This window comes from Chiloscyllium punctatum, chromosome 31, assembly GCF_047496795.1.
Source record: "Chiloscyllium punctatum isolate Juve2018m chromosome 31, sChiPun1.3, whole genome shotgun sequence".
NCBI classification, from domain to species: domain Eukaryota; kingdom Metazoa; phylum Chordata; class Chondrichthyes; order Orectolobiformes; family Hemiscylliidae; genus Chiloscyllium; species Chiloscyllium punctatum.
The window spans coordinates 78,451,842-78,464,583 of NC_092769.1; the positions used below are offsets into that span (position 1 = coordinate 78,451,842).

Sequence of the window (12,742 nt, forward strand, 5' to 3'; positions counted from 1 at the left end):
GAAACACATACTATGTGCAGTTTTGGTCGCCCTATTATAGGAAGGATATTATTAAACTGGACAGAGTTCAGAAAAGATTTACCAGGAGGTTGCCAGAAATGGAGGGGTTAAGATATACAAGATATAAAAAATAGATTGGAGAGACTGGGACTTTTTTTTTTAAAACTGGTGCATAGGAGGTTGAAGGGTGATCTTATTGAGATTTATAAAATCATGAGGGATTTAGATAAGGTAATGAAGAGGGTCTTTTCCCTAGGGCGAGGGAGTTGAAAACTAGGGGGTATATTTTTAAGATGAGGGGAGAAAGATCTAAAAAGCACATGAGGGGGCAACTCTTTTACAGTGGTTCACATGTGGAATGAACTCCCAGAGAAAATGGTGCATGTGGGTACAGTTACAACATTTAAAAGACATTTGGATAAGTTCATGAATAGGAAAAGTTTGGAGGAATAGGAGCCAAGTGCAGACAGGTGGCACTGGTTTAGTTTGAGAACATGGTTGGCGTGGACTGATTGAACCAAAGGGTCTGTTTCCATGCTGTATAACGTTTTGACATAAACCTTTCCTTTATTCCCTCCTGGAATGTGAACGTCACTGACTGGGTCAGCTTTTGTTGCCCATCCCCAATTGCCCTTAAACTGGGGTAGAGGGGAGAAGTACTTCCCAGGAAGTGTTTTCCAGGCAGGGACAATAGCCAGACTCTGGTGTGAAGAAAGGTCCCCCCTCCTTTCATTGTAGGTCAAGGAACTTTCACTCAAGAGTCAGAGTGCAAGGTTTTCCCTCTCACCTCCAGCGTTTTACTCCATTCCAGCATATGCTGCTCCTGATTCCACAGACACACCTGCTTGTCGTGCGCACATGTCAGGAAAAGATCTTGGAATGGGTGCGTGGCCAATCCCCACAGTTCATCTGTGTGACCCTGCAAGTGAACCACAAAGCATAACCACATGGAAAAACCTCTCCATATCAGTTAACTCATAGGTCAATCTATACCTTAGCTCCCTTCGCTAACCTTGGCTCTGTTGTTATTAATATCCTTCATACAACAAAAATGATCACCCCCAAGTTTTGAAGGAGTGGGGGGGGGGGGGGATGAGCCGGAATCCTATTGTTCTGCACTGACCTGCACGATGGGAGTAAAGGGCTCAGTAAAGCTGCCCCTCAAGATGGCATTCCGTGTGGTTCCGATTAGGAGATCGTCCGCTTGTCCTTCCACAATAGTACGCACAGCACCAAATCGCTCGGGAATCTACAATACAAAGCAGCTTTGATATGCTTTCTTAAGGCAATCCAAATAATAACCTCAACAATAATGAAGTGCTTCTTCAGTTTAATCACGAAGTTCACCATATCCACTTCACTTCTGTTTCATCCCTCACTTGCCCCTTCCTTCACCCACTCCCTCATTCCCTCCACTTGCTGGTGTTCTCTCCTCCTCACATTTTAATCACCTCAGTTTCTTGATCTGTTGAAAGGCTCAGGTTCCAGTGGATGATTTTGCGGTCCTTCCCTCCTCCACTGAGCAGCGTGCCATCTCTCATGATGCAGAGGGTGAAAATACTGCCCTCGTGGGCCTTTGTTTGTTTGGCAATCTGATAAGTTTCTGAAACAGCACCAGAGAATTTAAGAGAGATTCCTGTGACATGTTCATTGAAACTCCAATTTCTTCCAACAACTCTCAACCTTTCTGAACAAACTAAAGCCCTTTACAAACAATGATTTACTTTGGAAATGGAGTCACTACTACAATGAAGGAAACGCAGCAACCAGTTTATATACAGCAAGCTCCACAGTCAGCCATGTAACAGATCAGGTGGTCTGTTCAAAACCAAAAGAACTGCAGATGTTGTAAATCAGAAACTGCTGGAAACTCAGCAGGTCTGTCAGTGTCTGTGAAAAGAAATCAGATAACTCTTCGGGTCCAGTGACCCTTCCTCAGTACAGTTCTGAGGAAGGGTCACTGGACCCGAAACGTTAACTCTGATTTCTTTTCACAGATGCTGCCAGACCTGCTGAGCTTTTCCAGCAACTTCTGTTTTTGTTTCATTTGGTCTGTTGATTTGGTGATATTTGCTAAGAATAGAATAGAATCCCTACAGTGTGGAAACAGGCCATTTGACCCAACATGTCCACATCAACCCTCCGAAGAGTAACCCACCCAGACCCATTCCCCTACCCTATTACTTGACATTGCTCCTGACTAATACACCTAACCTACACATTCCTGTAGACAGTTAGCATGGCCAATTCACCTAGCCTGCACATCTATGGCCTGTGGCAGGAAACGTAGTACCTGGAGGAAACCCATGCAGACACAGGGAGAATGTGCGAACTCCACACAGACAGACAGTCGCCCAAGGCTGGAATCGAAACCAGATCCCTGGCGCTGTGAGGCAGCAGTGCTAACCACTGGCATAAAAATATTGGCCCAGAACACTGGAGAAATACCTCGTGCTCTTCTCCCAGTGGTGGCTCTGGAACATTTTACACCTACCTAAGAGGACAATGGGGTCTGAGATTAATGTTTCATCTAAAACACAGTACCTCTGATCATGCAATAGAGACTGACAGTGTGGAGCTCCCTTATTGCTGACTTTCTGACACTGCAGTTCTATCTCAGCACTGACCCTCTGACAGTATGGTGCTGTCTCAGTGCTGAACCTCCAACAGTGCAGCGGTCCTTCAGTACTGACTCTCTGACAGTGTGGCACTCCCTCAGCACTGACTGTCCGACAGTGCAGGGATCTGTCAGCATGGCTGGGATTATCAGTCCAGATTTTGTATTCAAGTCTCCAGAGTGAGCCTTGAATCCACAACCTTTGTGGGGGAGGGGGGTGGCAGGAGCACAGCGTGTCAGTGATTAGCACTGCTGCCTCACAGCGCCACCTCCAGTGATTGTCTGTGTGGAGTTTGCATGGGATTTCTCAGAGTGCTCTGATTCCTTTTGCAGTCCAAAGCTGTGCAGGTTAGGTGAACTGGCGATGTTAAATTGCCCTTTGGGCCCAGGGTTCTGCAGGCTAGGTGGATTAGCCATGGGAAATGCAGTTAGAGGGATAGTGACGGGGATGGGTCCGGGTCAGATGCTGTTTGAAGAGATGTGGACTCAATGGGTCGAGTGGCCTGCTTCTACAGTGTAGGGATGCTATGAAAGCTGACTGAGATAATTATAATATAAAATATAACATCTTAACCACACCAGCTGATTCCACACCAAGCGAGAGATGCCTTCCACAGATGTAAACAAACTACTCACTGCATCCTGCTGCTTAAAACCTTGCTATATGTAAAACACACATTCTTGCCATCATTTGTGGAAAGCGTGCTTGTTTCACTTCTGACAAGTCAGTGAGTAGTAGTTTATGTTCATGTCCCTTAGAGAAACCAGGGCAAGCCCTAGTGGTGGAGATGGCTGCCAAGTACCTTTGGCTCCTTTGCCCAATGTCTTGATGTCTGCAGCTGCTTTACCCCATAGGAGGATATTTCCCTCTGAGTCACCAGTCAGCACATCCCCATTTCTCAGGAACACAAAACACTGAATGAATTTGGGTTTCTTGTATTTCTGTAAAATGAAAAAGGAAACAAATTCAGCTGCAAACTTGCACTTCCTGTCACTGTATTATCACCAACAGAAGGTCAGTTCTCCTCACTATATCACTCTGTCGCTTCACCAGCTTTCCGGTTTCTCACAGCTGAGGCAGGGCAGCCCATGGGTTACAGGAGCTATTCAACAAAAGAGGGTGGTATGAACTAAAATAATTTGCAGCATGGTCACAGCAACAGAGTATTAAAGGATAAGATGTAGAAGTAACAGTAGTCTAATATACTCTGCCATTCAATGAGACAGTGAGTGATCTTAAAATCCTCAAGTCCTATTTTCCTGTCTTATCACCATAACCTTTAATTCTCTTACTGATTAAACATCTGTCTATCTTTTCCTTGAATATCCTTAAGGACTCAGGCTCCATGGTAAAGAATTCCACAGATCCACACACTCGGAGTGGGGGAATCCTCCTCATCTCTGTCTTTGGTTGGTGATCCCTTACTCTGAGATTTTGCCCTTTGGTCCCACCCATAAGACCATTGGATAAAGGTGAAGAATTAGGCTATAGGGCCTATCAAGTCTCCTATTCCTTTCAATCATGTCTGATAGGTTTCTCAACCCCATTCTCCTGCCTTCTCTCCTTAACCCTTGATACAATAACTCATCAAGAACCTATTTATCTCTCTCTCAAATACACTCAATGACCAGGCCACCACAACCTTCTGTGGTAATGAGTTCCACAGATTGACCACTCCGGCTGAAGAAATTCCTCCTGAGCTCAGTTGTAAAGGGTCATTCCTTCATTGTAAGGCTTTGCCCTTGGGTCATAGTCTGTCCTACTGATACATCTTCTCCACATGCACTCTATTCAGGCCTCTAAGTTTCAATCAGATGCCCCTCATCCTGCTAAACTCCACTGAGTATAGACTCAGAGTCCTTAACCATACCTCTATGACACATCCTTCATCCCTCCTATAAGTCTCCTCTTGTCATACCCTTCAATACCAGCACAGTTTCCGGAGATACATGGCCCAAAACTGCTCTCAATGAGTTTTGAGAAGATTTGTAGCACAGGTTGAGGTTCTGGTTGTAGGTTTGCTTGCTGAGCTTGAAGGTTAGTTTTCAGACGTTTCGTCACAATACTAGGTAACATTTTCAATGAGCCTCCGAATGAAGCACTGGTGGTGTAGCCCGCTTTCTATTTATATGTTAGAGGAATTAGAGGAAACGTTCAAGACCATCAATAATACCCTTACTGGTATAAAATTCACTAAAGAGGAGGAAAACAACAACAACCTGCCATTCCTAGACGTCACAGTAGAGCAAACAGCCAATAGGGAACTTCAAACCAGCGTCTACAGGAAAACAACACATACGGACCAAATATTGAACTACAGAAGCAATCATCCCAACATCCACAATCAAAGCTGCAATAGAACATTATTTCAACAAGCCACCACACACTGCAGCACAGAGGAATTACGCAGAGCAGAGGAAAATCACCTATACAGTGTATTCAAAAAGAACGGGTCCAATGAACACAGTCTGCTGATTTCTGAGCAACAAACCCAAACAAGCAGATAAAACATGTCCAGAAACCCTAGCCACTCTCCTCTACATGAAAGACATCTCGGAAATGACTGCCAGACTACTCAGACCCCTTGTATCATGGTTGCCCACAAACCCACCAACACAGTAAAGCAGCAGCTAATTGAACTTGAAAGACCCCGTACAAATAACAAGCAAAACTCTTGTCATTTACAAAATACCTTGCAAGAACAGTAACAAACACTACATTGGACAAACAGGCAGAAAACTAGCCACCAGGATACATGAACATCAACTAGCCACAAAAAGACATGACCCACTCTCACTAGTATCTTTACATACAAATGACGAAAGACACCACTTCGACTGGGACAACACATCCATCCTAGGACAAGCCAAACAGAGACATGCATGAGAATTCCTCGAAGCATGGCATTCCAACTGGAAATCTATCAACAAACACATTGACTTGGATCCTACTCACCACCCCCTGAGAAAAAGAACAGGAAATGATATCACCATAAGGAATAATGTCACCATAGGAAGTGACATCACCAACCCTAGGAAACTCAAACATATAAATAGAAAGAGGACTACACCACCAGTGCTTCATTTGGAGGCTCACTAAAGATGTTACCTAGTATAGTGACGAAACATCTAAAAACGAATCTTCCAGCTCAGCAAGCAAACCTACATCCAGACTGCTCTCAATATTTCCAAATACAGTCTGACCACAGCTTTACACAGCCATCAGCAGTACATTCTTGTTCTGCATTCTAGCCCTCTTGAAAAGAATGTTAACGTCGCATTTGACTTCCTAACCCCCCAGCTGAACCTGTATGTTAACTTTAGACAATCCTGAACTAGGACTCCCAAGTCCATTTGTGGTTTGGATTTCCAAATCCTTTCCCCATTTAGAATATAGTCTACATCTCTATTCTTCCTACCAAAGTGCATAACCTCACACTTTCCCACACTGTATTCCATCTGCCACTTCTTTGCCCACTTTTCTTGCATGTCCAAGTCCATGTCCAAGCAGCCTCCCTGCTTTCTCAACATGACCTGCCCCTCCATCTACCTTTGTGTCATTTTCAAACTTAGCAACAATGCCCTCAGTTCCTTCATCTAGATCGTTAATGTATAATGTGAATAGTTGTGGTTCCAATACTGAGCCCTGCTGAATCAACTCATCACTGGCTGCCATCCTGAAAATGAACCCTTTAATGCCACTCTCTGCCTTTTGCCAATCAGCCAATACTCTAACCATGCCAATACCTTGTTCCCACCTCTTATTTTACTTAGCAGCCTCCTGTGCAGCACTTTGTCAAAGACCTTTCGGAAATCCAAATAGACCACATCCATTGGATCTCCTTTGTTTAATTTGCTAGTTACCTCCTCAAAGAATTCTAACAGATTCTACAGATGGCACGGTGGCTCAGTGGTTAGCACTGCTGCCTCACAGCACCAGGAACCCAGGTTTGATTCCAGCTTCTCTCTCTCAAACTGTAGGGTGAATCCTATCATATGATGACACTGCCCTCTAAGGGTTCCTTCACCTTCAGCTCCCTAATCACGTTTGCCTCATTACACATGTCTAATCCAGAATTGCTTGTTCCCTGGTGGGTTCCACCATAGTCTGCTTTAAAAAAAAATCTTGTAGACATTCCACAAATTCCTTATCTTGGCATCTGCTACAGAGTGACTATTTAGAGTGTAGTCTGAACTCACCAGTACAAAATGCCAGTTAGTAAAGAGTGACTGTTTAAAGAGTACCGTTTGAATTCAGTGCTCAGAGTTCTTTGTTGGTACAGAGCACAGTGGTTGATTAATCAGGTGTTACCATTACAGAGTACAGTCTGATGCACTGACACAATAGGGAATATCTAACTGTTAGTCAGGCTGTGGTCTAGCATAACTTACCCCAAAGATGCCCTGCTTTTTGGTGAGGCAGGAGCTGGTCCAAGTCCAGAAGTAGACATGTGATTTGCCACAGGTGACAACACTTGAGCTGTCTGTTGGGTGAAACTCTACCTCGAACACTGCCTCATTGGTTGTCTGTCAGGGTGAGACCACAGTGGGGATTAGCATCTGACATCAATTCAGAGACAAACACTGCATTCTACAGTACAGATGGCCATTCATCCTACTGGGTCTGTGCCAGCTCTTCATTAGAACTACCCAAATAAGGCCACACTCCTTTAATCTTTCCTAATAGCACTGAAAACATATCTTTTCCATTATTTCTGTAATTCTCTTTCCAAAGTTCCTAATGAATCTGCTTTCAGGGTATTCCAATTCGCAAAACACATTGTGTCAAAAAAGGTGATTCTCTTTCCCCCTCTGGTCTCTTCAATCAATGTCCTGTGTTTTTAGTGGAAAGGGTTTCTCACTCACTCAGCATGATTTCTATTCCGAGCAATCAGACTGAAAGCCCCGACTCCATCTGGGAGGCCTCAATATTCCAGAACCATGCCTATTCACACTGCTGATGGCAATTAACTCCTTCACACCTTGAACATGAACATGACCTAATTTCCATGTCCCTCTTCAGCTCCTCGTAATATTTAGCTGTGTCTGGAAACAACCTGGCTAAAGGAACTATCACCACTGCTCTGCAATGGGAAGTAGCTGTCAGAGCCTGCACTGAGCCAGAACAGCTCAAACACTGTCCTCACAGTAAGTTTGTGTAGAAGACAGCATTTTAAATCATGGTTCATCCCCTCATCAAATGGTAGGTTTCCTATTGGCCTGTCTCCACTCCAGCATTGCTCTGACTTGGTGAGTAGCCAGAGACCATTTGAGTCAGCACCCTGCCCAATGCACATGCTGAGCAGGATTTCCGCGAGCCATTGTTTAGGTTAGGGTTGATCACTTTATGAAGCCCCGATTCACAGAAAGTGATCAAGAACAGAGCACCCTCCAACGCTACAGAGCAGCCCCTGACTAGCACAGATATGCTCCAGGACCCCTATGACCTTCTGTGGTTAATATTGGAGATACATCAGCCCTGCAAGCATAGTTCATTCCACTACAGAGTCACTATCCCAAAGGAATTCACCTGTTTACTCTTATGCTGACTACAAGAACCCATCCCAGCCTCCATGCCCATCATCTTTAGTGTTTAAAATACCTACCTTAATCTCCACCTGCTTGGTACCCTTGGCACAGTCCCAGATGGACATCATGTGTTCTGTGGAATCATCAACTACACAGAGAAAAGCACCAGAATCCTGCAAAATCAAACAGCAGCATAAGCCTCACTGGCTGGTCTGCAGGAAACCTCAGGAAAAGGATGTCTGAGGGAGGGTGGGAGTGACAAGGGGACACTGGGAATTGGGAGTGACAGAGGGGAGACAGTGACAAGGCTCGGGAGTTATGACAGGATGCAGAGGGATGGAGTGACAGGTAAAGGGAGTGATGGGGGAAAGCAGAGGGGAGGGAAGGTGAGAGAAGAGGAGGAAAATTCTGTAACGAGCTTTGTCACTTCAGAGTATGTCCCAAATGCTTTTCCATTATTGAAGTATTTTTGAAATATACTGGTGTAACATAGGGACATGACAGCTGATTTTATATACTGCAAGCTCCCACACACAGCAATGAGGATGACTCAGATCATCTGTTTAGAGTGATGTTTGTCGAGGGATAAATACCAGCCTGCAGACCCCAGAGAACTCACCCCGCTCTTCTTCCAATAGTGACGTGGGATCTTTTACACTCCCCCCACCCTCCGAGAGGGCAGACAGATTCTTGGTTTAATGTTCATCCAAAGTGAGAGAGTATGGAAACTGCAGGATGCATCAGCACTCAACTTCAAACTATGTCTACACCAGTTACAATGAGAAATCTTCAGAGAGAATCCCCCTCCTAACTTCCATACTATACATCAATTAGCAAAGATCACACATTGTTCCCAATCCAGCTGAGGAATGGATCTTAAAATGGATTTGGACAGTGTGGAAAAACAGAGTGTTGCCCCAAATGGCAGGTTTGAGTGGGGAACATGACATTCCTCATCACTGGATCAAAAGAGACTGGTATGTTTGAAAGGTTGTGGATTGGTGCCAAACATCACAGGTAGGTTAAAAAGCAGCAAACACTTATGAGAAAGTTAGCAACTTCCACAGAGGAGAGGAGGAGAGAACAGAGAGAGAGAAAGAGAGAGGAGGGGAGGGAACATGAAGGAATAGAGCAAGAGGTGAGGGAATGGAAGAAGAGAGGGAATGTGAGAAATGTAGTAGGAGGGGAGGGGATGAAGCAGGAGAGAAGGGAATATGAGGATGCGGTGATGGACTTACGGCCTTGGAGAAAGCGAGTGTGGCAACCCCTCTCTCAAAGCTGCCAAGGCCAATGTGTTGCAGTGTTTGTAAAGTCACTGAATCCCAGATGTGGACACAAGGTAACAGGAGCTGCAAAAAGGAACACAACAACAACCACAATCAGACAATCTTAACATGACCAGGGAGAGCCGCCTCACAATTCTTCCTCCCTCACCCAGTACTCTCCCCTCACTCTCACCCTACTCATTCATTACCCCCAGTTCCCTCATCTCACTCACTCTCTCACTCACATAAGATTTTGGAGCAAAAATAGACCATTTAGCCCATCAAGTCTGCTCTGCTGTTCCACATTCCATGGCTGATCTGATAATATTCAACTCCACTTTCCTGCCTTTTCCCCATAACCCTTGATTCTCTTTCTGAATAAAAATCAGACTATTTCAACCTTGAACATATTTAATGACCCAACCTTGATGTCCCTCAGAGAAGAAATGCCTCATCTCTGTCTTAAATGTGTGACATCTTATTCTAGCCCTAGACACCCTCACAAGGGGAAAATCTATCTTGTCAAATCTCTTAAGAATCTTATATATTTCAACAGAGTTACTTCTCATTCTTCTAAATGCCAATCTACTCAACCTCTCAATATAAGAAAGCCCCTCCATTCATGGTATCAGCCAAGTCAGCCTTCTCTGGAATGTCTCCAATACTAGTATATCTTTTCTTAGAAAACAGGTCCAAAACTGTTTACAATATTCCAACTGTAGTCTGACTAGTGCCTTGTATAGTTTTCATAAAACCTCCCTCCTTTTGTACTCTATTCTCTTTAAAATAGAAGCCAACATTCCATTTGCCTTTTCCTAGTACCCAATGAGCTTGGATGCTAGCTTTTTGTGATTCATGGGCAAGGACTCTCAAATCCTCTGTTCTGCAGCTTTCTACAGTCTTTCTCCACTTAAGTAATAGTCAGCTCCTCTATTCTTCCAGCCAAAGTACAGAATCTCTCATTTTCCCACATTATATTGCACCTGCCAAGTTTCTGTCCTCTCAGTTAGCCTGTCTAACTCCCTCTGAAAATCTTTGTCATCTTCACACTCTAATCCCATTATACATTCCCAATCCAGTCTGATCCCTGGTTGGACTCACAATAGACTGTTCAAGGAACCTGTCCAAATACACTCTATAAATTCTTCCCCATGGTTACCTGTGCCAATTTGATTTTCCCAATCTACATAAAGATTAAAGTCACCCACAATTAAAGTACTGCTTACTTTACATGTCCATATCATCTGATTTGTTCTCTGTCCTATAGAACAGGGGTCGGGGGTATACACACTACTCCACTAGTTGTCCTAGTTGCCACAGCATCTCTTACTCACTACCCCACTTTCTTTTGCTCATTCTGTCTCTCTCCCCCTGTCCTTTATGCTTCTCTCCTCCTTGCTCTCCAAAGGCTCCATCCCCAGAGTAAGTGTCAAAGCGTGAACTGTAACATGCTCCAGTATCACTATGTGTAAGTTAAGATGATTGAGATGTTGCAGGCTGTTTTAAAGAAGTAGTTGTCCAGAGGCAGCAGTGGAGGGTGAAGGCAGAGAATAAAATGTCCATTTTCAGTTTGGAGATGATGGTGAGAGATGCGAAAACATTCATACTGTCTACTCACAGTAACTGAACATCCTGCACTGACTGAAGTATAACCCACATTTCCCATGGCCTCAATGGCTATTGGGACTTCACTCAATACCTTGCCATCCTTATCGACTCCAGCTGCCTGTCCTGATGCGATCCGCACTTTATCCGGGTGGACAGCCAAACTAGTGAAAAACAGCACAGTCTGTTAATCCTGAATATAGTAAATCCTCGAGATCTGATTGATATTCCACACACTACCCCTCATCACTCCAAACTCCAACCTCTCCTCATAGCTGTCAGACCTCTCAATTCCATCCTCCTTCCCCTCAGTTCCGATCATACTTCAGATTTCTGAAGAATCCCAAGTCTCCTCCTGGATTGCAGATAGCCCAAACTCCCTTCAGCTTCCTCTGCCCCCACTGCTACTCTCAGCCTATTGAATTTCCCCTAATCCTTCTCTCAGAGTACAGCAACAGACCTATTCCCCTCACCCTCTCAGACACATCCAAAACTCTACCTAGTCCTGCAGAGACTACCTCCACATCCATTCGTTCACCCCCTCGACTCTCCAAGTCCTCAACCCAATTCCCATCCTGAGCCACAGTCCTCCTTGACACAAGCCCCCTTCCTACCCCCCCCACACAATCATTTGCCACCTCCTGATCTTAGACTGTGCTACTGCACAAACTTCAAATTATACACCAGAAGCATTGTGCATGATCATACACACCACTATCTGCCCTCTCACTCAGTCCTTTCCCTCCAATAGCTCCCCATTCTCACCAGCGTACACAGTCGGTGTGTTTGAGATAGTGACGTTGTGCCCTCTCCTCGATGTTGAACAAAACCACGACACAGGCAATGAAATAGACAATCTCACCCGAAGACAGCAAGTGCAGGTTGTAGCGAGAGTCCCGTCCTCTGTAACCATAGCTAGATCTGGTTAAGGACTAATGGATGGGTTGGAGAAAGCTAATAAATAAAACATAACCTGCGCAGCTTATAAATCTTCCCAAGTGCTATCACATGGCCAGCACACTCCACCCTCTAGATACTGAAATCATCTAAATAGTGTCAGCTAACGTTCCTACTGACCTCCATCAAGATAGACTGACTGTGCATAGACAACTGGATGTCTTACTCTGTCATGACAGACCGACAAAGTCTATACTGAGTGATGCCAATACAATAACCTCTATCTGGACAGATCTGTTACATCAGGTGTGGTTAGCTGCCCCAGTATCTTGGTCTAGACAGACTGACAGTGTCTAGACTGTGTCAGCTGACTGCCCTACTCTCCTTGGTCTGGACAGAGTAACAATGCTCCACTCTACTCAGCCTAGACAGACTGATAATCCCTAGAAAGTGTCAGCTGGCTGTTCCACTCTCTTTGGTCTGGACAGAGTAACAATGCCCCATTCTAATCATTCTAAACAGAGTGATGATACCTAATCAGTGTTGTTGGCTGACCCGCTCTCTTGGTCCAAACAGAGAGACAATCACTAGACAATAATAGCTAGCAGACCTGCTCTCTCAATCTACACAGAGTGACAGTGTCAGCTGGCTGTCCCATCCTCCTTGGTCTAGACAGAGTGACGATCCCTAGATGGTGTCAACTGGCTCTCCCATTCTCTTGGTCTGGACAGACCGACGATCCTTAGGCAGTAAATATGGGAGAGTTACTGAGTGGCTGAGATATAGTAGCAGTTCCCAACATTGATATGAAGCAGGAGTCTGGAAGCTA

The 12,742-nt window shown here is 44.7% G+C and overlaps 1 protein-coding gene across 3 annotated transcripts in view; it reads right to left on the minus strand.

The window, feature by feature from the left end:
• LOC140457146 (echinoderm microtubule-associated protein-like 4) overlaps positions 1–12,742 on the minus strand; it is a 67,782-nt gene that overhangs the window by 12,653 nt on the left and 42,387 nt on the right. For all 3 annotated transcript variants that reach the window (XM_072551188.1, XM_072551189.1, XM_072551187.1), the window contains 9 exons: positions 11,782–11,931; positions 11,111–11,180; positions 9,385–9,495; positions 8,224–8,319; positions 7,010–7,144; positions 3,421–3,559; positions 1,452–1,603; positions 1,124–1,249; positions 788–919 (listed from right to left, as the gene is read on the minus strand). In XM_072551188.1, coding sequence (XP_072407289.1) covers positions 788–919; positions 1,124–1,249; positions 1,452–1,603; positions 3,421–3,559; positions 7,010–7,144; positions 8,224–8,319; positions 9,385–9,495; positions 11,111–11,180; positions 11,782–11,931 — 1,111 coding nt within the window. The remainder of the gene's footprint in view (positions 1–787; positions 920–1,123; positions 1,250–1,451; positions 1,604–3,420; positions 3,560–7,009; positions 7,145–8,223; positions 8,320–9,384; positions 9,496–11,110; positions 11,181–11,781; positions 11,932–12,742) is intronic.